Here is a 27512-nt window from a genome sequence, read left to right as displayed (position 1 = left end):
TCCTATGGACTGCTGGAATTACAGCCTGATGTCAATTTACCACGAACCAAACTAAATTCTCTGTTAACTCTTTTTATAGGGTTACAGTGAAGCTTAGAGAAAAATCCATGTAGTAAGTATTTTAGCACACAGAGTAGATGTTCAATGAATGATAGCTATTATTTTTAGAACCATTTTCTATCAGGAATCGATTCTATCTTTTTTCTCTCAACTCAACCCCCAGAACAATTATTTGAACACAGATCTGACTCATAGTAGCACAGCATTTTAATATAAATTCAATAGTTACATTAAAGATGTAACATATGAGTTCAGAGAATGATACTGAGGATAAGCAATCCTAAAAACTTAGGCCTAAATACTTATCAGTTTGGAAGACTAAAGGCAATGACTTTCTCTTGGGGAACCCTGTAACAGGTGGAAAGTAATTTACTGGTTAAATTTACCTAAAGCATAAAATCCAGCTCTTGCAAGCTGCTCCTTGTTAACTGAGTATATCCAGGTTCCAAAAGTAATGATCCGTGCTTCATAATCTGCCATGGCTGGATTTCTTGGAGAATTTGTTGAATTTGGGAAATTCCTATCAGAACTCACATCAGATTCACTTCGAACATTACCATTCCGGCCCAAAACAAAGAAGCAATTAGGAAAGTGTCTCCTGTGTTCTGACCAGGCACGATCACAGGGTTCCCAATTTTTCAGTTTTCCACCACAACAAAAACACTGCACTTGATCATCAATCCCTGTGTAGTAGAGGCCAGCACTAGCTAACTCTCTGGGGGTTAAATGGGCATAGTCTGGCCAGTTCTGAAATGACTTCAGTCTGGCTTCTTCACTACACATGGCAGGGTTCCTTGGGTATATGGTATCTGAAATATCTACAACCTGTCCAGTTCTCAGAAGATAATCTGCATGAGTCTCAGATGGCCTGTTAAGAGCAAGATGACTTCTGTTTCCCACATAGTTTTCAGCTTTGTACTGGCCATTTTGGATACCAGGATTTGTAGACTGTGTGGCACTGTTTTCAAAATAAAAACCATTGATAAATCTGCAATTTGGGGATATTTTCCTGTGTCTTCCAACAGCTGAGTCTCCATACTGCCATCTATCTACTGTCGCGTGACAACTAAAGCACTGCACAGTGTCCCCTTCACCAGTGTAAAGAAACCCTGCTCGTGCCAATGTTGATGCTGAGACAGGACTACTACTCGGAAAGGTAGCAAACGTTTTTAATCTAGTAAACTCTTCTACAAATTCTTCATCCTTATTGGTGTCTGCAGGCACACAAGTTCTAGATCCTTCAAAACTGTTAAAAGTCATCTTCTCTTGAAAATAAGACTTGTCCACCTTTTCTAAAAAGAGAACATTGCATTAGGACATCCAACACACATAACATAAGGAATATATTTCTGATACTAACCACTAATACATTAGCCAGTGATAACATAAAAACAATGGCACAATCACTAATACACATTTTAATTCTAAACACTAGAGCCTTACAGTACCAAACTACTTGAGTTTTAAAATCTGGTGCTTTTGTTTTTTTCTTTTTTTCAGTGTTAGGGCTACATATAATGCCAAACACATGCTCTAACACAGAACTATACTCCCAGCCTGTTTCTCTCTTATTTCTTGTAGTCTTGGATATCCATCTCAGGGCCTTTTGCATTTTAGGCAAATGCTCTCTACAAATGAACCTCAATCTCAGTCCCATTTTCTCTTTTAATGGAAAACAATATGTAAACAAACAGAGCAGAATTACTAATCTTAAGTACTCATTTTATATAAATATGGAAACTATGACACAGAAAAATTATAAATATTAAACATGTGGAGTCATTAATTAGGAAAAACATGAAAGTAGCATAAAATATGCAGATTATTAAAGGCTATGTATAATTGTTATAATGAATCATTTCATATTCAAGGCATCAAAGTTTAATTTTTACTATTTAAAAAGAAATGAATGTTTAGAATGTTCATGGATTAATTTAAAATACAGTTTTACTTTCTTGCTTAGCAAAAAACAAGTACTCTGGTGGACGCCATGCCCAAGAGTATATAGGAAGCAAAAATTGAACTTACTGCATTTTCAAAAAAAGAGGACAAAGTTGGAGCGGGTCTGAGAAGAGTTAGGGAGGTAGGTGACTATGATCAAAATGCAATGTATAAAATTCTCAAAGAACGAATACAAACATTAAACAAAGTAGTCACAATATTAGTTCCAGCATGCGAAGGATATCAAATGGTTCTCATTTTCATGTATACAGTCCACTTTTGCTGGAACTAGACCATTCCTTACTTTATGTACACATACACACACACTCCCCCCCTCACACACACTTCTGCTTCCACAACGCACTTGGACATCTCTCCAGCCCCTAAATGGAGCCTCTTTAAAAGACAGCGCTGGGGTTTAGAGTGGCGGCTCAGCAGTTAGGAGCACTTATTGCTCTTGCAGAGGACCTGAGTTCCATTCCCAGCATCTATATCCACATCAGGCTGCTCACAATCACATGTAACTTCAGCTTCACGGGATCCAATGACTCTGATCTCCTTGGGCACCTACACTCATGTGCACACACCCACAAATACACATAATTAAAAATAAAAAAGTTTCAAAACCAACTAGACAATGATGGGGATGTTGCTAATATAGTAGAGGACTTAGCTAATCCTGGGTTTAATCCTTAGCACTACATAAACTAGGTGTGGTGGTATACCAATAATCTCAGAACTCGAGGTGGAAGTAAGAGGATCAGAATTTCAAGGTCATTCTCAGCTAAATAACAAGTTTAGGCCAGTCTGTGATATACAATCTCAAAAACAAACAAGTAGAGTCAGCTCTGACACAGGATTTAGCAGTCTCACCATTGGGCATACTGCACATATAGTACATATTGCACATTTATTACAGTACTATTTCTATGTGGAATCAGCTTTAGGTGACCATTATTGAATAGACAAAGAAAATGTATTATATGTATACAATATAACATTTAGCCTTAAAAAGATTAAAATTCTACCATTGGCAAAAACATGAATAGAACTGGATAAAATTATGTGAAGTAACATGAAGAAACATGTCAGGTACCTTATGTGGAAGCTAAAAGTTTAATGGGTACAAGGGTGTAGTTAAACAGAAGTAACTTATTTTTCTTCCTTTTAGTTTGGAGTCAGAGTTTCACTACATAATCCAGACTGGCCTCATATTTCCTACTTAAGCCTCCAGAGTCTTGGGATTACAGGCATGTACCACCAAGCACTGCAGGACAGGGAATTTTCCTGTTTCATGTATGGGGGTGAATGTGCAAGTGCAGGCCTGTTCATGTGGACGCCCCGATTTCTCTTCCATATAATTTGTTAACACAAGGTCTCTAAATCAAACCTAGGCCTCATTGATAATGTCTAGTCTGTTAGCCAGCTTGCCCTGGAGACCCTGTCTCCTCCTGGAATTAGGGGTTTGCCACCATGCCCACACCTAGCATTTATCTGGGCATTGAGAATCAAAACTCAGGTCCTCATACTTGCATACCATATGGTTTAGCTACTGAGCCATCTACTCAGCCCTGATTACTAATATTCTGTAATATACTAGAAAAACCATGGTTGAAAATAATTAACCAGATATTTTAAAATAGTTAACAGGCAAGTTCTAAATATTCTCAATGCAAAGAAAATAAATGCCTGACATGAGAGACAATAAATGGTTAGTCTGATCTGAGTTAATGCATATTTCCCACATAGTGAAACATGTGACACTATATCACATACACTTATAATTACCGTGTCACTTAAAAATATATTTTAAGGGCTGAAGAGATGGTTCAGCAGTTAAGAGCACTGGTTGCTCTTTTAGAGAACCAGGGTTCATTTTCCAGCACCCACATGGCAGCTCATAGTTGTTGGTAACTCCATTTCCAGGGGATCCTACACCATCATACATACATACATACATACAGGCAAAATACGAATACACATGAAATAAAAATAAATCATTTTAGGGCTAGAGAGATAGCTCAGAGGTTAAGAGCACTGGCAACTCCCAGCAACCACATGGTGGCTCACAACCATCTGAAATGAGATCTGGCGCCCTCTTCTGGCACGCAGGCAGAACACTGTATACATAATAAAAATAAATAAATCTTTAAACAAATAAATCATTTTAAATATATGTATTTTAAAGAATATATTCACCAGGCGGTGGTGGAGCACACCTTTAATCCCAGCACTTGGGAGGCAGAGCCAGGCGGATCTCTGGGCTACCAAGTGAGTTCCAGGAAAAGGCGCAAAGCTACACAGGGAAACCCTGTCTCGAAAAACCAAAAAAAAAAAAAAAAAAAAAAAAGAATATATTGAATATATTCAGGGGGCTGAGGCAGGGGACACTGAATTAAAGACAAGACCAGCCTGTGCTACAGAGACCCTTCTGAAAGCGCGCACACGCACACGCACGCGCACACACACACACACACACACACACACACACACACACCCCTCAGAATGGTCATGATGTCATGTTTGCTTCTAGACATAAATTTTTGGGACCTTGGAAAGACTTATGCAGAACTTTGGGCATTATGTTAGCACACTATGTCATAGAACATCAGTTTCCTTTTGAGTAATATTAAAAAGATGATAAACTTTAGACTTATGTGGCCTTGCCAATTTTTGCTAGTATTCATATATCCCTTAAGGGCTAACTTTTATCTATCTCTGAGCAATTTTTTGGAATACAATTTTAGATACTTTTGACTAGCATTTTCCAGATGTTTGAAAACATTCTGACAATACATTCAAAGTTCTTTGTTGGCTCAGCATAAGCTAGATGATTAAATAAGAGATTCAAAGAAACAAAAGGCTAACTGATAAGCTAGTGAGAAAAAAATTAATACAGAAATACGTAAAATTTTATATATTTTTTTAAATTGTTGCATAACTAAGGAAAATGAATAAATGATTTAGAATGAAGTCACATAAAGGCGAACTTCCAGTTTAAAAACCTTGGGATTTTAGTTAATTGCAAATTCATTACAAGCCAACATTACATGGCCGCTAAAAACCTTAGCCTTCAGACTTTGTTAGTGTACAGATGTGGAACATTCGCATCCAATTCAACTGCATCGTGAATATGACCTCCAGTTCCAAACACTTTTAGGATGAACACTGACCAATTGTCACGTCCTCAGAAGAGCAATCAAGACAGTATCGGATGAGGGCTAGCTGCAAGAGCCAACACTATTTATCCTAAGAGGAGGGAGGCTTGGCATGTGCAACTAAGGCCAATGCATACTCTTACTATAGTGTACTGAGTTTTTGCATTTTAAAATATACACATTGGGCTGGAGAGATGGCACAGTGGTTAAGAGCACTGACTGCTTTTCCAGAGGACCCAGGTTCAATTCCCAGCACCCACGTGGCAGCTCACAACTGTCTGTCATTCTAGGACAACATCCTCACACAGTCATATATACAGGCAATAAATAAATATAAATAAAAAAATTAAAATACACACACACACACACACACACACACACACACACACACACACACGGGTATATGCCACAGTACATGTGTGGAGGTCAGGGGACAACTCTCAGGACCCAGTTTTCTCCTTCAATCCACCATGTGGCTCCAAAGATAAAAATCAGGTCATCAGGTTTGACAGCAAGTGCTTTTACCTGATGAACCCTCTGGCTGGCTCATAACCAATAATACATTTAGCCCTGTATATGAATCAACTTTAAAACAAGCAAGTGCAGTAGAAATGAGTTGGGTTGCCTTGGAGATTATGAGTCCTTCCCATCAGTAAAGAGACTTCAGTGTACAATGGAAGACTAGGCATTTTCAAATCAGTTATTATCCTGATGAATGATCAACATAAACAAAATCATGAAACTCACCTTCCCTAAGATAATGTTTCTTTTCTTGGGATAATCAAAACATATAAAATTAAAGATCTAGTCTTATTTCACAGTGGTAGAAATTTTGTGACGTTCAATTATTCATCCCATTCCAGATACGTGAAGCTCTGTCATTCTATGGGAGCATCTCTCTGGGAAGCTTTGAAGAGGAGACTTCAAAAGTGGATATAGTGGCCTGTAATCCTGGCATTCTGGAGTCTAGGGCAGGAAGACGATGAGCTCAAGGTGAGTTTGAGACCTTGCCTCAAAAAAATAAAAGGAGACTTCACTTTTTCAGGGACTAATTCCATGCTGTTGGTTTAGGTTACAGAGGTTTGAAAAGCAGGTATTTGAATGAATGCTACATGTACATTATAAGATGTAGAAGGAGGCCAAACTAGAGTTATCAGAGAAGCTGAAAGTGAAAGACAAGTGACAGTAATCAAGAGAAACCTGTGTTCTAAAGATGGCTTGGCAGCTAAAAGTGCTTATTCCACAAAGTGTGAGCCTGAGTTAAATCCTGATAACTGATACAAAGGTAAAGGGCGGAAACAACGCTGCAAAGTTGCACTTGACCTCTAAACATGCACTTTGTGTGTGTGTCTCTCTCTCTCACATATGTGAGTGCAATACACACATACACACACACACACACACACACACACACACACACACACACACACACAGAGGAAACTTGGTTGGATGTGAAAACAGAAAAAAAAGATGTGAGGAGCAACAGAGTATGCTGAGATAACTGAAGGCTTCTCTGTATTGGTATATTCCGGTGTTGTACTGGGGAACCAGAAATGGAGAGAAGCAGAGAGCACGATGTCCAAGAAACCTTTGTCAAAGGGGGGAAGGCAGTCAAAAATCTTGAGGGAAAAAAGGATTGGAGAAAATTGTACCATGGAAGTCAATGAAACAGCAAGGAATGGTACATATGCTTTTATGATGGATTTGAAAGATATAGTTTGTTTAAAACACACATGTAATTCTGTAATTAATGGCACATGCCTGTAATCCTAGCACTTGGGAGGTAGAGGCAGAAGTTCAAGTGCAGCCTGTTACATGGTGAGTTCAAAGTCAGCTGGTTTCACAAGATCCTGTCTCCCCCTGAAAAAAGTAAAATACACATGTGTACACAGACAGACACACACATCTTAGTCAGCTCTGTGAAGAAAACTATGGGCAGGTGCTAAGAATAGAGAATTGTTAACCTGGAGAGCAAAAAGGAAGTAGGTTGAGACATGCAGAAACAAAAAAACCAGCCAATTTACTATATTTTCCCTCTTAGATTTTTATTAAGAGATGTAGAATAAAGGTTATTTCAATAGGACAAAGGATATAAAATAGGAGATAAACCAGACTGCTACCATATTAAAGCATACTAATGATCAAAACACAGAATGTAATATTCAATGAATTAAAAATATGTTCAGCTGGGCAGTGGTGACGCACACCTTTAATCCCAGCATTTGGGAGGCAGAGTCCGGCGGATCTCTCAGGCAGGTCTGTCTATACAGTGAGATCCAGGACAGGCACCAAAACAATACAAAGAAACCCTGTCTCGAAAAACCAAAACACAACAACAAAAAAAGCTGCTTTGTTCAATAACAGTATCGCAGTGGCAGTATCAGAACTGATGAAGTTTATTAGGACATAGGACTAAAGTGTCAGCACTTGGGAGGGAAGACAGAGGTCAGGAGGATATCTGTGAGTTCGAGGCCAGCCTGATCTACATAGTGAGTTCCAGGACAGCCAGGGCTACAACTGTCTCAGAAAAAAAGAAATGTTATACTGGCAAGATTACAAATGATCTTTAGCTCAAGAAAAATAAAACTTTAGTATTATCATTTGATTCAGGATAAATTATACTTTTTTTCCTTACAAATACTAGTATTATCACCTAAAATTTGTCAAGTTGCCCTTACATGTTGGGCCAGGTGCCCACCAAGTTGTGAGAGGCAGAGAGCAAAAGTAGATTGCTCAGCCCCCACAAAGAAAGGCAGCATAGCTGTGCTAACACAGCAGTGAAACTCCAGGCTAGATACCAATTGCATCTTCAGGCACATACATCTGGGGGCTCATGGGTTACAGGTGCTTATAAGCCTCCTATCACTCCTAAGGGTGTACTGAGCTTCAATTGTGGTTGTGGAGTTCAAAAACAAGGTCAGCATCAAATTTCATTAAAAAAAAAAAAAAAGCAAAACCTGCAATTTTTAAGGAGTTTGTGGATTACTGTAAAATGTTCACAAGAGACCTGTTAACATTTTAGTAGGTCATGCAAACATCCAGGAAGACTTATAATGTATATAATAACAACTACCCTAAAGGTGTTTCAATAGCTAACCTGCTGTTTAGGATTTTTATAGAGGAATGGAGAAGCAGTAAACAGTGACTTTGATGTAATCATGTTGTTTAGACAATAAAAATGCTTTAACTTGATGAGGGAGATAGCTCATCAGGTAAAATCATTTGCCACGCCAAGTGTGAGAGCTTGAGTTTGAACCCCTAGAAACCATATAAAAGTGGGGCAAACAAGAAAAGAGCATCTACAATGCCAGGATTCCTATTGGGAGACAGAAGGTGGAGACAGAGGCATCCCTGGAAACTCAGGAACCAGCCATCCTGGCACGCAGAGTGGAAAAACAAGAGAACCTATCTCAAACAAGGTGAAAGGAGAGGACCAAGGTTGCCTTCTGACCTCTACTCATGTGCTACAGGATGCATGCACGCACATCTATACATGAATTTGAGTGTAGCCTGACCTATACAAAGCCCTATGTCAAATAAACAAAAAAGGATGATGACAATGATGAAAATCACATTATCATAGAAAATAGTGGTATGCTACTGGCTAAAGTTGTTCCTACAGCTGAAGAACAAATTCAGTTTTAAGGTATGTTTTCCCCCTCAAAGTAAGTGAGCTCAGCATGTGGTGTAGGCACAGAATGTGAGACACATGCTCCCAATAAAAAACTCTCAGAAGGTACAACAATTATAACATTATGAAACAACTAATTGTCTTCAAAGTGCGGATATCACAGGAGTTGTAAATTAGCTTTTATGAGCTTTTACAGAAGGTGTGGTAGCTCACACTTGTAATCCCAGCATGCAAGAGGCTGAAGCAGGAGGACCAGTCCTGGGATGCACATTGACTTCTAGGACAGCCACGGACAGACAGCAAGACTGTCTCAAATAAACAAAAGTGGCTGTAGCTTAGTTGTAGAGCACTTATGTAGCATGTTTGAGGCCCTATGTTCTATCCCCAGTACTTCCCAAAAAATAAGTAAATAAAAAAGTTTTTAAAAAGGAGGAAAGAATGGGGACTGGAGAGATGGCTTAACCACTGACTGCTCTTCCAGAGGTTCTAAGTTCAATTCCCAGCACGCACATGGAGGCCAACAACTCCCGTTCCAGGGGACCCAACACCCTTACACAGACATAAATTTAAGCAATACAATTATGCACATAAAATAAAAATAAATAATTTTTTAAAGGAGGAAAGAAAAATAAAACAACAAAAGAGTTAAACCTTGGGGCTGGAGAGATGGCTCAGCAGTTAAGAGCACTGGCTGCTCTTCTAGAGGTCCTGGGTTCAGTTCCCAGCATCCACATGGCAGCTCACAACTGTCTGTAACTCCGGTTCCAAGGAATCTGACACCTTCACACAGACATACATGCAGGAAAAATGCCAATGCACATAAAATAAATAAATGAATAAATCTTTTTAAAGAATTGAAGCCAGGCGATGGTGGCGCACACCTTTAATCCCAGCACTCGGGAGGCAGAGGCAGGTGGATCTCTTTGAGTTTGAGGCCAGCCTGGTCTCCAAAGCGAGTTTCAGGACAGGCGCAAAGCTACACAGAGAAAACCTGCCTTGAAAAACCAAAAAAGTGAATTTCACTGCCTCCATTAATGAGACTCCTTTAATAACTGTGTCCTTATTTCCAGTCTTAGAGAATTCCCCTTGAGTATGTCTATTTGCATATGACAATCACCTTACACATGCTAGGCAAGTAATCAAGACTGAATTATATCCTCACTTCTTAGGTTTTAAAACCTTTACTTACTGTCAAAGAATTATTATTTTGTGTATATGCTTGTGGGAAAAGCATATGCAATCCATGCCATGTGTATAGAGGTCAAAGAACAACTCTGTAGAATTAGTTCTCTCCCACTTTTACATGGGTTCTGGATATTGAACTCAGTTTGTCAAGCTGGCATGGCAAGTGCTTTACTTGATGAGCCATCTCTGAGACATCTATCATTCAATTGACAGACTGACCTTGAACCTGCTTTGTAGTACAGACAAGCTACTGAACGTAATCCTCCTTCTTAGCCTTCTAAATGCTAGGATTACATACAGGCCTGGAGCATCATGCCAAGCTTCCAGTGTGCATTTGTTTTGTGGGGGCAAGGAGAGTTGAAACAAGGTTTTATTATACAGCCTAGGTTTATTTGGAGCTGGCAATGAACTCATTATCCTCCTGCCTCAACCTTCCATGAGCTGGGATGTACAACTATGCCCAACACTTTTAAATTTTTTTAATGAATTCCAGTAGCATAATGTTTTAGACACAAAATCTACCAACAGAAAAATACATATATGTATGAAAATGCCACAATGAAACCCATCACTTTGTATGGTAATTTAGATTTTAATTTAATTTTAAAAAAGAGAATGCATTGTGCTGGCAAAATGGGTCAGTGGGTAGAGGCAATCTCCACCAAGCCTGACCACCTGAGTTCAATCCCTGGGACCAACACAGTAGGAGAGAACAAACTCCCAAAGGTTTTCCTCTAACTTTCAAATGAGTGACATGACATGTGGGTATGTACACACACATACTCTCTAAATAAATGTAATTTTAAAAGGGAGTATCTTGTCTAAACTTGTTTATATTCTGTTTGCTTTTCACAACAATATTAAATGGTCTTAAGCAGAAATGGATCTTGTATCAGTCAGTAACCTCTTTTAATCCATTCTGTTTTTTACCAATAACGGTTTTTAAGGAAAGATATGAATTCATTCATAATTCTATAAGAAAAGGAAAGACATAAATTCACTCACAATTCTATAAGACGAACATGCCAACAGAATCAGAATATTTGCAAATAGGAACTATAAAGATCAGCAAATGTATGTAAAAGCATTAAATCTCATTTGTAATCAAAATAACAAATAATTACATGTTGCTATTTTTATCCTATTTAGCAGAGATCACTATTACAAGCCAATATGACCCATAAACATGGGAAGGTATAGGACAACAGACAAAACCTGATATATTACACTTAGGGAAATAAAACCAGTGGCTAATGTAGGGTTTTATTGCTGTGAAAAGACACCATGACCACTGTAACTCTTATGAAGGAAAACATTTAATTGAGGCTGGCTTACAGTTTCAGAGGTCTAGTCCATTGTCATTATGGCAGGAAGCATGGAGGCACACAGGCAGTCATGGTGCTGGAGAAGGAGCTGAGAGTTCTACATCCTGATCCACAGGCAACAGGAAGTGCACGGTAACACTGGGCACAGCTTGAGCATACAGGAGACCTCAATGCCCACTCCACAGTAGGAGGTAGGGTTTATCCTGTCTAGATTTTATTTTTATTTAATTAATTTTACTTTTTTTTAAGGAAGGGTTTCATGAAAATCTGGTTTAAAATTTACTATGTAGCTGGGTGGTAGTGGTGGCTCACACCTTTAATCCCAGCCCTTGTGAGGCAGAGGCAGGCGGATCTCTGTGAGTTTGAGGACTGCCTGGTCTACAGACCAAGTTCCAGAATAGGCTCCAAAACTACACAGAGAAACCCTGTCTTGAAAAAAAAAGTACTATATATCCTGGGCTGGCCTAGAACTCCCAATCCTCCTCCTTTCATCTACTAAGTACTTGTATTACTGGCATGCACCACCAAGCCTAGGTTTTAGCTAAAAAACTGGGCAAAGAGGGGTTGGGGATTTAGCTCAGTGGTAGAGAGCTTGCCTAGCAAGCGCAAGGCCCTGGGTTCGATCCTCAGCTATGGCAAAACAAAAAACAAAAAATAAAACAAAACAAAAAACTGGGCAAGTAATCTACCTCAGTAACAATACATACTTTTTAAAGTATGTATTTAATGTTCTCAAGTACCAAACACTACCTTGCAATTTTTATTTTCCTTAATACCATATTATAACTAAATGCTTAGGTGCAGGAAAATATCTACTCAAATCCAGAAAACTTGCTTAAAAGAAATGAGGAATTGCCTTCATTTAAGCATAGGTTTGTGCAATCCTCTATCTCGTCCTTTCTTTCTTCTTCTTCTTTTTTTAACCATGTTTCCTTTCATAATAACTACAACTTGTCTGTATACCTTAAAATTTCATTAGGATGTTTTGGTATGTGATATCTGATTTAACTTACAGAACATACTTATTACAGCTTTCATGTATAAAATGGACAAACTGTGTTCTAACTGGTGGTTGATTATCAGACCTAACATGACAAATGAAAGACAAAAAAAATCAAACTCATTTATTGTGATTAATATAGTTCTAAAGAAGTTACCATAACTATTATTGGCAGAATCTATTGAAATATAAGAAAATGCGAAGCTTCCTAACCTTTCTATGCTTGAAATATGTTGACCACATAGAAATGCACAGTGAGTGGCCTGTCTTATTCACACACCCCCCACCCCAGACAGGGTTTCCCTGTGTAGTTTTGGTGCCTGTCCTGGATCTCGCTCTGTAGACCAGGCTAGCCTCAAACTCAGAGATCCCTCAACTCTGCCTCCGGAGTGCTGGGATTAAAGGCTTGTGCCACTGCTGCCCAGTGTCTTTTTTTCACTTCCGAGAAAGGGTTTTATTATGTATCCAAGGCTGCCCATGAACTGAAGGTCTTCCTTTCTCTACTCATAATTAATAATGGAATTACAGGAGTGTCCCATCCTGGTCAGGCTCTATGTTCTGAGGTCAATAAAATGGTTGTAGATACAGAAAAATTTAAATTACGGGTTGGGGATTTAGCTCAGTGGTAGAGCACTTGCCTAGCAAGCACAAGGCCCTGGGTTCGATCCTCAACTCCAAAAAATAAATTAAAAAATTAAAAAAATTAAAAATAAAATTAAATTATACACGTAAGTATAGATGTCATGGAATGCATAGTAGCACCACCTTTTCTCCATTTAACCAAATACTCTTAAACAGAGCCAGGCAGATCTCTGTGAGTTCAAGGCCAGCCTGGGCTACCAAGTGAGTTCCAGAAAAGGCCCAAAGATACAAAGAGAAACCCTGTCTCAAAAAACAAAACAAAACAAAAAATCCAATTCCAGCTGGGCAGTAATGGCGCATGCCTTCAGGCAGATCTCTGTGAGTTCAAGGCCAGCCTAGTCTACAAGAGTTCCAGAATAGCCAGGGCTACACAGAGAAACTTTGTCCTGAAACCAAAATCCAACAAAACAAAAAAGAATTGAAGTCCCATCTGGGCTACATAGCAGACCTTACCTCAAAATGTTAAAAAAAAAAAAAAGTGCTCTTAACTGATGAACATTGGGTTAATAATTATTTTTTTTACCAAGAACTACATGTAATATGATAGGCAATGACTTTTTTGTTTCTTTTTGAGACAAGGTCTCATGCAGCTCTGGCTGGCCCAGAACTCACTTTATAGACCAGGCTGACCTCAAACTCGGGAGATACTCCTGCCTCTGCCTCCTGAGTGCTGGGATTAAAGATGTGCATCACCATATAGGGCTTTATGAAAGTCAGACTCTATGTATTGATATTTGACATTACCTCTACAACTGTTTTCCCAGAAAGAGTTTGTGAGCTCTCACAAATTCTCTTCATCTCAAACCCAGAAACTCATTTCTTCCTTTTTAGGTCCTATTCTGCACCTACCACAGAAAACAAAACAGGCCAGCAACTGCCATTTATACTTCCAAAAAATTCAAACTCAGATACTTATCACAAGAAGTTTACAATGAAATGCCAGGGGGCTGGGAGTAATTCTAGCACTTAGGAGGCAGGAGCAGGAGGATTTCTGTGCATTTAAGGCCAACTGGGACTACAAAGAGACTCCGAATCTCAAAACACCAACAAGTGCAACAGTAATAATAAAAAGTACGTCAAATTAAATGAAAGGAAGCTGGGTGTGGCAGCATCCGTCTATAATCTTAGCACTCAGGAAACTGAAGCCTAAATAAGGCAAGGGGAGGGTTCTAGGTGACCCTGAAGATACATATCAGGATCCCATCTATCTCCAAAAAATAAAGTATGAACCACAAGTTACTAAAGTTTCTATTTCTACCTTATTATTTTCTTGTCTCTTTAAAATGTAACTGATACACCGGACAGTGGGGGCACACGCCTGTAATCCCAGCACTCGGGAGGCAGAGGCAGGTGGATCTCTGTGAGTTCGAGGCCAGCCTGGTCTACAGGGCTAGTCCAGGACAGCTCCAAAGCTACAGAGAAACCCTGTCTCAAAAAAACAAAAAAAAAAAAACAAAAACAAAAAACAAAACAAAACAAAAAAAAAAACCCTGATATTATTATAAGGCTTTAAAAAAATTGCATGGTCTCACTGTTGCTGGGCTATTCTTAAAATCCCAAGCTCAAGAGATCCTTCTACAAAAATCAAAAACAAAAACAAAAACAAACAAACAAAACAAAACCCTGAACCAGATCCTTCTGCTTAAGCCTCCAGAGTAGCTGGCAGGATATAAATGTACCAGTCAAAGCTACACAGCAAACTTTGCCACAAAATGAAAAATAAAAAATTAGAGCCAGGTGGTGGCACTCGCCTTTAATCCCAGCACTCAGGAGGCAGGGGCAGGTGGATCTCTGTGAGTTCAAGGTCAGTCAAGTCTACAAACCAAGTTCCAAGACAGCCAGGGCTACACAGAGAAACCCTGAGTAATAACAATAATAATAATATGAAATAATTAAAAATATTATTGAATCTGAATCTTTGAATTAAGGAGCTCAAATCCGTACAGATAAAAAGGTTATCAAACAAAAATTACATTTTTGAAAGACTTTTTTGGACCTAGGAATCACAATAAAATCCTGAGAAATAAAGTACTGAATAACTGGGCCCTTAGTTTTCTGTCTTACTTTAAACTTCATAAATTTTCTAGAACATGTTCTTTTAATTTAAAATATTCCAAACACCCCTTTTATGTTTTGAATTAAATAAAATAAACATATTTTTGTGAAAAAGAAAATAAACATGGAGACACTAAGAGTCACAATCCCAAAGCATAGTGGAAATAAAGACAAGACCATCCTCCCTCGCTAAACCGAACAATTCAGGATATTTTCCACTGTATATAATTATTTAAGTTCAGTACTAATTTCTCATTTTCTAACACAGTTTGTCTCCTTGAATCGACATGTACAATGACCTTAAACGCTAGTAGGTTACATAATACTATTAACAGATTACCCCAGAGATAAAATTTAAGAATTGACAGCTTATGATAATCTTACTGCCTCAAAATAACAAGAGCACTTTACCATATTCAACTTTCAGTACTTTTGAGATGAGAGGTCTCAATATGCAGCCCAAGCTGGCTTGGAGCATGTTACCCTGTTGTCTCGCTTTCCCAAGTACAAAAATTACAAATGTATATCACTGTATGTGTTATTTATTCATCTTTAGAACCCTAACACAAAGTGCAAATTCTTGGCACATATTAGGTACCCAATAAATGTTTGTTTTCTTTTTTCTTTTTTTAAAGATTTATTTATTTATTATGTATACAGTGTCCTGCCTACATGTATGCCTGCAGGCCAGAAGAGGGCACCAGATCTCATTACGGATGGTTGTGAGCCACCATGTGGGTGCTGGGACTTGAACTCAGGTCCTCTGGAAGAACAGCTAGTGCTCTTAACCGCTGAGCCATCTCTCCAGCCCAAATGTTTGTTTTCTAAAACATAGTCTTTTCCCTCCTGCTAGCACTTGCTACTAGACTTAACTATTAAATCAAGCAAAAACAGTGAACTCTCACTATGTCACATTTACAGTCTCCAATCATTAAATACAGAGGATATGCTAAATAAATTAATGTACACAAGAAAAGTTAAGGGGAACATTTATGTTATAAACAGTTTAACTCTGAGCAATTCATTTTTTTCATCTTTGGATCCTTATCAGCCTATCTGTAAACAAGAAAACACAGGGGCGTGTTCCGTCTTACCTTTTTTTTAAGTTCTAGGGACTGACTATGGCACCTAGTGAATATTATGCAAACATTCTGTACTGAATTACAACCCTCAAACCCTTTGAAGTTTTTAGCCTCAACCCAAAACATTTACTATTACTAAAACTGTAAAGTGCACGAGGATTGGTAAAGATGGCACAAAAAGCAAACACCAAATGATGCCATGCAATATAAAAATTTTATTGTGATTCTTTTTGTCCAGAGTCTGATGTATCCCAAGCTGGCTTTGAACTCTTGATCCTCTCTGTTCCTACCAAATGTAGAGTGTGTGCCCGGATTCTGATGGTTTATTTGACCATTTTATGTGTATGGGTGTTTTGCATGCAGTGCTCATCGAGGCCAAAAGGGAGCGTTGAATCCCATGGGACTGGAATTACAGATGGCATGGCTGTGAGATAGCATGTTGAGTGCTGGGAATAGAACCCAGGTCCTCTGGAAGAGCAGTCAGGGAGCTTAAACATTGAGCCATCTCTCCAATCCAACTTGTTTTTGAAGCAGGGTCTCACTACATAGCCCAGGCTGAACTTGAATTTGCAGTTCTCCATTGACTCCAGTGCTGTGATTAAGCCACCAAATCTGCCTTTCTTTCCCTTTTTTTCTATTGGTATATATTCATTGGCCAAAACAATGGCTTATGTTATATTTTCACAAATTATATAATGTACTCTGGTCAAATTTTAACCTTTCCTTTGAGATGTTAAAAAAAAAATCAAACCTCCGGCAGTGGCGGCACACACCTTTAATCCCAGCACTCAGGGAGGCAGAGGCAGGTGGATCTCTGTGAGTTCAAGGCCAGCCAGGTCTACCAAGTGAGTTCCAGGAAAGGTGCAAAGCTATACAGAGAAACCTTGTCTGGAAAAACCCAAAAGAAACACACACACACACACACACACACACACACAAACCAAACCAAACCCAACCCAGAGCCCTGTACATGGTAAGCAAGCATTCACTATACCAGACTAAGCTACATATCCCAATACAATCTTTACATTCTTAATCTTTTTTAAAAATAATCATTATCTAGAAAGACCCTGTGATTCAGATTTATATACATGTCAAATTTGATATCTGAATTCTATAGTTTGCTACACTATTTGATAATCAGGAAGCTTACCATATTTCCTAAAAACAGAGACTAACCTTTTTACCATTTCACATGAATGGGGGAACAATAAGTGAAAACCGAAAGAGAAACACAAATATCCAAATAATCAAGTCTGTCTGTTAAGACAACATAAGCCACATGGGATTTTACAGTATAAATCATCGATATGTAAATAGATATAATAATAAATACCAATTCCAAATATCTATGTGTGCTTCAAAACTTTTAAGTAATAAAATCAAAACTTGTTTATAGTAAAACATTCAAACATACATTTAAGGCACAGGAGAAAAGTAAAGTGAAGTTTTCCGTCGCTCTTCTTCAGAAGTGACCAGGGTTACTTATTTTCCTGTATAGCTTTCAAGGATCCATGTGACCCAATCCAAGTCCACAAAAACTTATGTTTTTGTGTCTGTAAGTATAACTCTGTCTTGCCTAAGATGTTTTTCATTCTTAAGTAATGGAGGAAAACAAACAAGGCACAATCTTTACATGTATGTTCGGTACACACATGTTCAGTACACTGAAAATGGTGCAGACACCATCACAAAGTAGTTGTGTGCTGTACAGAAAGGTTAAACACAATAGCCTTCGATTTTGTGTTTAGAGGTTATAGGAAGCAGCAGGAGTGAGGTGGTCAGGGAGCCACAGAACCTGACTTCTCATCTAACTAGCCATGTAACCTTAGGCAAGTCAGGAAACCTTGAGCCTTAATTTCTGCTTTGTAAAACAAAAGGATTGGGCTAAACTCCTTCCCAACTCTAAAATGGTATAATTAATTCTAAGATGGCCGGCTCTTAACAGTGTTCTCTTTAACTGGCTACAAAAAAAAAAAAAAAAAAGTATTCAGGAGAAAATGAGAAGAGCGAAGAAATACTACAGTAATCTCCAGTCTTACTAGAGTAAATTCCTATGGCTCGATCATTATCAGGGTATAGCTGTGATGACAAAGTAGTGACATAATTGTACTTGAAGGCAAAGTAATAGATTATTAAAATCTAATGGGTTTGTTTTTCCCAAAGTTTCGACTAAAACGTTCTTCTTTTTGGAGATGGAGAGCGACACTGCTTAGTTCCAGCAATCACTACTCCCCTCCCTTCAAAGAATAACACCCCCACAATTCAACTGTGGAGTTCAAATACTGAAACCGAAAGTCAATTTGACATTTTTCTTTCAGAAATAATGCTGGGGAAGTGACCAAAGGTGGCAAGAATGACCAGCTATTTCCTCCTCTGGAAGCTCTTGGGCCCTCAGTCTTTTGGTTTCACGCACCCTTGCCAGAAACCAGAAACACACTATTCCTGCCCCATACTCGCCACAGGCATGTATTGGGGGGGGGGGGGTTAGGGAGGTTGATCCTATTTTTTTTTTAATTATTTAACTAGATTTACCTTAGGTGTCACGAAGTTTAAGGAGGCTGACCCGAAGGCTTGAAGCCAGCCACCCTACACTCGGCTTCCAGGGGCAATCCCGGGAACCTAGGACAAGGAGCCCGGTCCAGCATTCCCCGCGGGCGGGCGCGGCCTTCCCGCCCAACTAGGCAGAGCTAGCCCAAGCGGAAGGGAGGGGAAAGAGGAGGGCGGGGAGGAGAAGGGAGGAGGGAGGAAAGGGAGGAGGGAGAAGAGGGAGGGGAAGGGAAGGGAGGGGAGAGGAGAGGAGAGGAGGAGGGGAAGGCGGGAAACCCACAAGAGCTGTACCCACCGCGCCAAGTAAGCCCGTCCAAACCGCCGTGGGCGACCGTTCCCGAGGGGGAGGGTCCCGGAGGAGGGGCAGCCCGAGCCGGATCAGGAAAACACAACTCCGCGGGGCGGCGGGCCGCGGCCTAGGAGAAGGAAACGGAAGTCACTATGGCTCCCTCCCTCGGCCGCCACAGGCCGGACCGTCCCCTCGGAGAGAACTCAGAGACCGGAACCAAGTGCGTCCACGTCAGGGCTTAAAAAAAAAAAAAAAAAAAAAAAAAAAGCCACCGGGTGCTGTCTGCCAGCTTCCTGGGCCAGCCCAGCCATTGGCCTTAGGCCATGTCCTTCCCACCTCCCCCCCCCCGGGGGGGGGGGAGCTCAGCTCCCGCCCGACAAAGCCCCTCCTTCTTTCCCTCTCCGCCATCTTCCGACCTACCGCTCGGGCCCGGGTGGCCCTCGGTTAGCGTCGCGCCTGCTCGGGGGAGCACCTACGTCCCACCGCTTCCCGGAGCCGGAAGGGGGCATCCAGAAAAAAACCCAGTCCTCCTCATTATGCAGCCCGACCCCCTTCCCCAGCTCCAAGCCAGAGCCTGACCCAGCGGCTGCACATGCGCACAGGTCACCTCGCAGTCCCCGCCCAACTCAAGCGTTTCCTCTTAGCATCCAGGACTTTTTTTTCCCCCCACGGCCTTTATCTAGACTTTAGGGTGAGGCGTAGGGGAATACAGGTAAGAGGGTTAAAAACCGAGGGAGAAGGGTCAGAACATAGTGGGTTCTTACTGGATATCAAGGACTAGGTGTATATCGTCCTTTTTGTTATTTTTGAAAACCCTGAAAGGCAGGACACCCCTATTAAACTCCTTCTCTGGGGGAAACTGAGACCCAGAGAAGTTAGTTATCCCAGTATCACCCACCGGAAAAAAAGAGAACTGAGAATCTGTTGTTTCCAAATAGAGAAAGATGAAAGGCATAACAAGGAAGGGAGACAAGAAAGAGTGAGAGATGTTTGATTTGTGAAGAGACAAAAAAATTAATAGAGCAAAGATGGAGAAGAAACACAAAAAGTCTGTACACAAAATGATGATCATGCCCACAGGTTACTCAGATATGTCTGTATGGTTGTCAGAGAGATATGAATTTAGGTTTCAGGAATTTGGACTCTTAGTGGCTAGTGTAGTAAGAGTCTGAATATCATTTCAAAGGAGATCATGAGTACCATCTGCCTGGTTAAATAATGCTGCCCTTGATGAAAAGGAACTTGGAAAAGAAGAAAAATATTTTTGATCCTTACACTTTGGCTAACTTAATATTTCTTCAGATGCCATCTTTTTTTTAAATTTTAAATTATTACATTGATTTAGTGTGTGAGGTCAGAGGACAACTTGGGGAGTCCATTCTCTCCCAGCATGTGGGTTTCAGGGGTGAATTCAGATCCTCAAGCTTGGTGGCAAAACCTTTCTCCCCAGAGTCAACTGTGTGCTAGGCCCTGGTGTGGTCTTAGAGCCCCAAGAATTAGATCTGACCTATTGCAATAATAGTAATTGCAAGCAAAGCCTGGGGATGTAACTCATTGGTGGACCACTTGTCTAGCAAGGTCTGGGACTCAAACCTCATCACTGCCAACAAAAGAAAACTGCAAGAAAATATTTCTCTTATTTCTCAGAGCACTCTTAAATATATAAATCAGTAACCCCCCTTTTTTTTCTTTAGACGGGAGTCTTACCAAGCCACTTGCAAATTCATCAAGAGAAGGATCAGGAGTTCAAGGTCATCTTCAGTTGCAAGTGTGACCCCAGCCTAAGATGCATGGAACCCTGTGTCAAAACAAAACAAAACCAGAAATTCACCTCAAGCTACCCTCCTTCGTCTTTATAGTAAGTTGGTCCATCATCATCATCTCATTTTAAAGATTCTGAAATCAATGGTGCTAGTCTTTGTTAGCCAATCCTGGATCTTTCTGCTCACAGGTCATCTGCCCGACCGTCACCCAGGCTGATTTCTCTGGTCTTAGGCTTGTCGTTCCACCGCTCCCCCACCCCCCAGCTTGCTTGAGGCTGAGTTAAATCCTTTCATTCTGACTTCAAGATGAGAGTAAATCCCCTTAGCCTTGAGTTCACTCACCCCTAGGATAATGTCTAGTGGCTTCTAAGAAAACTATTGAGCTGTGCCCTGGCTCTTGCCAGTTGAAACTAGTTGAACAGAAGCAGAACCTTCTCTACTTCCCTCACCTGAAGATTGTATTTTCTCATTTTCTGTTATTCTTTGAATTTAAAGTGTTTTGTAGAATCTTTATTATTGCTGATTGGGGCTTTTCGTTATTTGTTTTTTTGAGACAGGGTTTCACTATATAGCCCAGGCTGTCTCCATGTAAGGCCAAGCCAGCCTGAAATTGCAGGCAACCGCTGTGTCACCTAGCTAGTACTGTTTGGGTTTTTTGAATCAAGGCCTCATGTATCTTATGTTGGCTGCAAACTTGCTATGTAGCCTAGGATGACCTTGAATTCCTGATCTTCTTGCCTCTGAGTGTTGAGATTGTCCCACCAGGTCTGGCATTATTCTGTGAGACCTTGTGCTATGAGCCCAGCCAGACAAGGCTGCCAAAACCTCCTGAGTGTTGAGATTATGAGCTTGAGCAACTACCCCAACCAGTGAACGTTTTTTATTGTAAGATGTACGTGAATTTACATTTTAGCCATTTTATTTCAACCACTCTATGGTTGAGGAGAAGGATTTCATTGTAAGTGTGTGGGAGGGTTCAGCCAGAGGCATCTGGAAGGGTCAGGACTGAACTAGGCCACAAGAGCGGGGAGCAGGAGAGGAAGAGAAGAGAAGGAAGAAAAGGGGCAAGGGGATACAGAGAGGAGCCGAGGACCAAGACTACTCATGGCCCCAAATGGCAGCTTTATATAGGAATGAGGAGGTGGGGGAAGGGAAGCACGGTCTAGCCTGGGCTGGAGAGGTTGAGGGTAGGGCCGGGCTGAGAAGTGCTGGGAGGAGCCACGGGTGCTGAGTGAGCCTTGGCTTGGCTGGGATCTGACAGTGAGTACATAGTTCAGTGGCATTGAGAACATTCCTGTAATTGTGCAACCGTCACGACTGTCCATCATTGATGTGGGTGCCTTGTCACTGTGCACAGTGCCTATGGCACACAATAGAGCTGCTTGTATAAAAGTCTCATCTCTCCTATGGTGTAAGCTCATTTATGGGAAGATCGCTGTCCAAATCATTGTCGGAAAACCCTTGAAGTCATCTCTTATGAATTCTAAATGTATTCACGGGGGGGGGGGGGGGGCAGAAGCCATGTCACGTGTGTGGAGGTCAGAGGACAGCTTGCTAGAGTTCTGGGGATCAAACTCCAGTCATCAGGCTTGTCAGCAAGTCCCTGTATGCACTGCTCCCTCTCTCTAGGGCCTTTTTTGATTTTTGAAGACAGAGTCTTATGTATCCTGGACTTACTACATAGCTGAAACTTGTATTCTTTATTATTAAGGCCTGTGTGAGAGAGATGTGTGGAGGTGAGAGGGCGTATTTCAGTAGTTCTCCACTTTCACCATTGGTTCCATGAATCAGATTCAGAGAAATGTTTTTACCTGCTGAGCCATCTTGTAGACCCAACCTTGAACTTCCCTTCTCCACCTTCCTGTGGCTGTGATTATAGGTGTGCGCCACCATGCCCACTTTATGCTGTGCTGGTGAACGTGGGGCTCTGTGCATCCTAGGTAAGCCCTCGCCCCACCGCTGCAGTTCCCAACACCTGGACACATCTCTGGTTTCTCTCATCTGACATCCAACCCATCAGCAAAGCTTACCATTGCTATCTTCAAAATATGTCCAGGGTACCAGTTCTCATCAGCTTCAGCACCACTTCATCAAGCCTGTCTCCCGGCCTGCAGTAGCTTCCTCATTGGCCTTCTCAGTTCCCTCTCCACTTCATTTCCATAGCAACCAGTAATGCATGGAAACCACAGGACAGATCATTTTCCTGCTCAGATCCCTTCACTGGCTCTCCACTTCCCCCCCCTCCCCCCAAAAGAAAGAAAACCTCCAAAGGTTCTGGTGTCAGCTACCAGACGGCGTCCAACAGTCTTCATCTGTCACTAGTCACCACTAGTCATGTGCTTGCATGTGTTTCTTCTGCACAGAATTAGTTACTGGCCTGTGTGACTGATAGAATACAGAAGTGGTGGTGAGTGACATTTAAAGTGAGGGCATAAAAGGTTGTGGTTTCTGCCTGCCTCTCTTGCATTGATTGCTATGGAGTAACCCAGGCATGTTTGAGTATTCAAACAGAAAGTGACACTAGCTGTGATGGTTCATGGCTGTAATCCCAACACTCAGGAGGCCAAGGCAAGAGGATTATGAATCTGAAGCAAGCCTAGTCTACATAGTAAGACTTTTATTCAAGAAAGAAAATAGATTGTTGTCACATGCCTGTAGTCTAGTGCTTGGAGGTAGAGGTGGAGGCAGGAAGACCAGGATTTCAAGGTCACCTTTAGCTGCATAGGGAGCAAGCCTGGACTTCATATCTCAAACCCCACCCAAAAAAGAGAAAGTAAAAAAGGAAGGAAGGGCAAGAAACCAGGCGACCCAGCCCAGTATCTAAACTAATGAGAAAATGAATTCTACCCCTTTCCCATCTTTCCTACCACTGGACCAGCAAGCTGCCACACCTTGCTGACCATGTGAATAAGACACTTTGAAGAGGCTACTTCAGGCCTAAGATTACGATACCTACAATCTCTTGTGAACTGGCATGTAGCTCAGTTGCTAGAGTGAGTGCTTGCCCAGCATGCATGAAGCTGTGGCTCAGCTCCAGCACCACATAAACCTAGGGTGGTGGTACATACCTGTAACTCCAGCACTTGGGAGGTGTGGGCAGGAAGATCAGAAGTTCAAGGTTATTCTCAGACATAGTGAATTCAAAGCTAGCTTGGGATACGTGAGCCCCCCCCCCCTTTTTTGTTTTTCAAGACAGGGTTTCTCTGTGTAGCTTTGCGCCTTTCCTGGATCTTGCTCTGTAGACTAGGCTGGCCTCGAACTCACAAAGATCTGCCTGCCTCTGCCTCCCAAGTGCTGGGATTAAAGGTATGTGCCACCACTGCCCAGCTGAGACCCTGTCTTAAAAAAATAAATCAATAAAACTAAAATCACCTGTCTTAGGGTTTCTATTGCTGTGAAAAGACACCATGGCCAGGAAAAGATTTAATGAAGGGGCTTGCTTACAGTTTCAGAGGTTCACGCCATTATCAGCATGGCGGGGGGGGGGGGGGGGGGGGGGAGCATGGCAGCATGCAGGCAGCTGTGGTGCTAGAGGAATAGCGAAAATCAGGAAGTGGTCTTAGACACTGGGCAATAGGTATCCTGGAAAACCTCAAAACCCACCCCCACAGTGACACACTTCCTCCAGCAAGACCACACCCACTCCAACAAAGGCACACTTCCTAGTAGTACCACTCCCTATTAGATTGTGGGGGCTAATTACTTTCAAACTACCACATCCCCCATAAAACTATATAACCTATTGAGAACCAAAGCTGGAACTATCCAGATAAACCTCTCTCCTGAATTTGTGTGCATTTTTTTCCCTTTCTTTTGTATGTGGGTCAGACAACTTGAGATGAAGAGCTATGGTGATTAGATTTTTGTTCATTTGACACAAGGTAGAGTCATCTGGGAAGATGAGAACCTTGTTTGAAAAAATACCTCCATCCTATTAACATATAGACAACTCTGTGTGGTATTTTTTTGATTAATGATGTGGGAGGGCCTAGCCCACTGTGGGTGTTTGCTACCCCAAGGCAGATGGGCCTGGGTTGTATAAAAAAGCATATTGAGCAAGCCATGAGAACAAGCCAGTAAGTAACATTCCTTTAATGGTTTCTTCTTCAGTTCTTATCTCCAGGTGCCTGCCTTGAGTTTCTAGCCTGACTTCCTTCCATGATAAACTGTAAACTGTAAGTTTAAAGAAACTCATTTTTGCTTAGTTGGCACCTTCTCCAAAATGCCTGCAGTGACCACATTTCGAATGTCTAAAGTTGGACATGTACCAGTGGTCTAACAATGGAGAGACCCCGGGACTGTTCCCAAGAATGAAAATAAAATAATTGCTCCTCCCAGTGCGTTCATCCTTGTTCACCAACTCTATATTTTCAATTATTTCCTTTTCAATTTTTTTTTTTTGAGACAGGGTGTCACTCCATAGTCCAGGCTGGCCTAACTTGCTATGTAGACCAGGCTGGCCTCAAACTCACAGAGATCCATCTGCCTCTACCTCTCAAGTCCTGGGATTAAAAGTGTGTGCCAACACCATCAGCTATTTTTCCTTTTTAATATTTTTATACTTAGTTTAAAAAATAATAAATCTTTTTCTTTTTCCCTTTTGGTTTTGATTTTTTGAGACAGGGTTTCTCTGTGTAGCCTTGGCTATCCTGAAAGAGTCTCTATAGACCAGGCTGGCCTTGAACTCACAGAGGTCCATCTGCCTCTGCCTCCTGAGTGATGGAATTAAAAGCATGCACCACCACAGCCTGGCTCAAAATAATAGGTTTTATTAAGATATTTTCATACTCAAAATATCATGTGTCTTGCTCATATTTCTCCTACTATTTTTATCCATCTCCTGCATTTCTGATATACTATATAGTTATCTTATTTTCTCTTTTAAATATATTTATTTTTATTTTTAATTATGTGTATATATAACTTTATGTGTGAGGGAGTATGTGCATATGAGTGTAGGTTCCCATAGACACCAGAAGAGGACATCAGATCTATTGGAACTAGTTTACAGGCCTCCCAGTGTGAATGCTGGGAATTGAACTGAGGTCCTCTGGAAGAGCAGTACCTGCTCTTAACCACTGAGACATCTCTCCAGCCATTTCTTTTGTTTTTGTTCTTGATAGAATATCTTTTATTTATTCTTTGACAATTTGATGTATGTAAACAATGCATTTTGATCATATGTACCCAAATTCCCCTCTCCCACTCCCCATAGGAACTCCTAATTCCTCCTTCCCACTCCTTCTTAGGCAACCTCAACATGCCCCCCCATTCCATGGCCCCTCAGCTATTTTCTTGTCTTTTTTTATTATTTTATGTGTATTAATGTTTTGCTGAAATATGTTTGTTCAGTATGAGCATTCCTGGTGCCTGCAGGGGCCAGAAAAATGGGCTTTGGATCCACTGGAACTGAACTTACAGATGGTTGTAAGCTACCATGTAGGCACTGGGAATCGAATCCAGGTCCTCTGGAAGAGCAGCCAATGCTCTTAACCACTGAGCCATCTCTCCAGACATCATTTATTTATTTATTTTTACTATATATTTCTTCCATCCCTGCTAGAATAAAACCTTCAAGAAGAGAAGGATGAGGAGCTAGGCATGGTCCTGCACTTCTGTAACCCCAGCATTTAAGAGAATGTGTCAAGAAGAGCAAGAGTTTGAGGCTAGCTCCACTACATAGATGAAGATAAAGCAGGGACTGGAGAGAGGACTCAGGCTCAACATGCTTTGTTTTTGCAGAGGACCTTCATAATTTCCCAGTGCTCACACCGTGATTCAGAACCATCTGTAACTCCAGTTGCTGGTGATCCGATGTCCTCTGCTTGAACTTTCTTCACATAGTACACATGAACTCTTGCAGGCTCACATACAATTAAGAAGAAAAGAAAGGAAGGAAGGAAGGAAGGAAGGAAGGAAGGAAGGAAGGAAGGAAGGAAAGGAAGGAAGGAAGGAAGGAAGGAAGGAAAAAACATTCCAAAGAGTAGAGACCTTTCTGTTGTTCACAGATATAGTCCAAGTACTCACAACATCTGACATGGTATGTGTTCAGCAGATAATTGCGGAATGGATGAACAAGCATTTCATGACTGTTTTAGACCCTTGGTAAATAGTAAGTTGTCCACTGGGAGATATGATCCTACAAAAGTATAATGTCTAGGTTCTATGTGCAGGGACCCATAGAAATGTTAAATTAGAAAAAGACATCTCTTGAGACCTTATCCTTACCTGTGCAAGGATATTTGCTTGGGATTTTTCTAAGCTAAGGAAAATATTGTAGAAAAGTGTACAAGACTGCAACCAGTGAAAAAGCAACAGTGTCCAAACTTAGGCGTGATGGCGCAAACCTATAATCTTAGTATTCTGGAGGTAAAGCCAGGAGAGTCACAAGTTCAAGGCCATCTATGGCTACATAGTGAGTTTTAAGCCAGTCTGAGATACTTGAGACCCTAACTCAAAACAAACAAGAAACAGAACTCTGCCAATGGCCCTCTAAATGATTCCAACAGAAAAGTAGTGTGCTGCCATATAGTAGGAGAAAAAACAGATGGCATGAGGATTCATAGGAAGAGAGGAAAAGATAAAAGATAGAATTAAGTACAAACATAAGCATTTGCTTTGAATAGGAGAAAGGACACACCTTCGGAGACTAAAATGCATTAGGTGTGGATAAATAGATGTGAATATTTGACAGTAGTCACCACACCTCAATGGCAAGGAGATTTTATCAGAAGTGAAATTCATAGTTAATCTGCTGAGGGTAATCACAATGGTTTGGCATTGGACCTTTTTTGTAAGAAGTTCTAAGATAGAGCTCAAATATAGTAGATC

General features: G+C 40.9%; 1 protein-coding gene and 1 long non-coding RNA gene across 7 annotated transcripts in view; one reads left to right on the top strand and one right to left on the bottom strand.

Moving 5' to 3' along the window:
* LOC118573844 (X-linked inhibitor of apoptosis) overlaps nt 1-19527 on the bottom strand; it is a 31674-nt gene extending 12147 nt beyond the window's left edge. Inside the window, exons 1-5 of one of the 6 annotated variants that reach the window (XM_036174298.1) lie at nt 19339-19527; nt 18925-19045; nt 18615-18701; nt 5907-6125; nt 447-1352 (exon numbers count right to left, since the gene is read on the bottom strand). In XM_036174298.1, coding sequence (XP_036030191.1) covers nt 447-1320 — 874 coding nt within the window. In that variant the 5' untranslated portion in view covers nt 1321-1352; nt 5907-6125; nt 18615-18701; nt 18925-19045; nt 19339-19527. Of the gene's footprint in view, nt 1-446; nt 1353-5906; nt 6126-18614; nt 18814-18924; nt 19149-19338 lie in introns of those variants that run through there. The other 5 variants (XM_036174297.1, XM_036174299.1, XM_036174296.1 and 2 more) reach the window with 5 other exon arrangements.
* The window catches only part of LOC118573846, a 28971-nt gene continuing 20803 nt past the window's right edge, over nt 19345-27512 (top strand). The window contains exons 1-2 of the long non-coding RNA XR_004943679.1: nt 19345-19630; nt 20613-20776. This is a non-coding gene — a long non-coding RNA (uncharacterized LOC118573846). The remainder of the gene's footprint in view (nt 19631-20612; nt 20777-27512) is intronic.

The sequence above is a fragment of the Onychomys torridus genome, chromosome X, assembly GCF_903995425.1.
Source record: "Onychomys torridus chromosome X, mOncTor1.1, whole genome shotgun sequence".
NCBI classification, from domain to species: Eukaryota; Metazoa; Chordata; class Mammalia; order Rodentia; family Cricetidae; genus Onychomys; species Onychomys torridus.
Note: the sequence above shows the minus strand (reverse complement) of the source record. Positions and strands in the feature narration are given on the sequence as shown.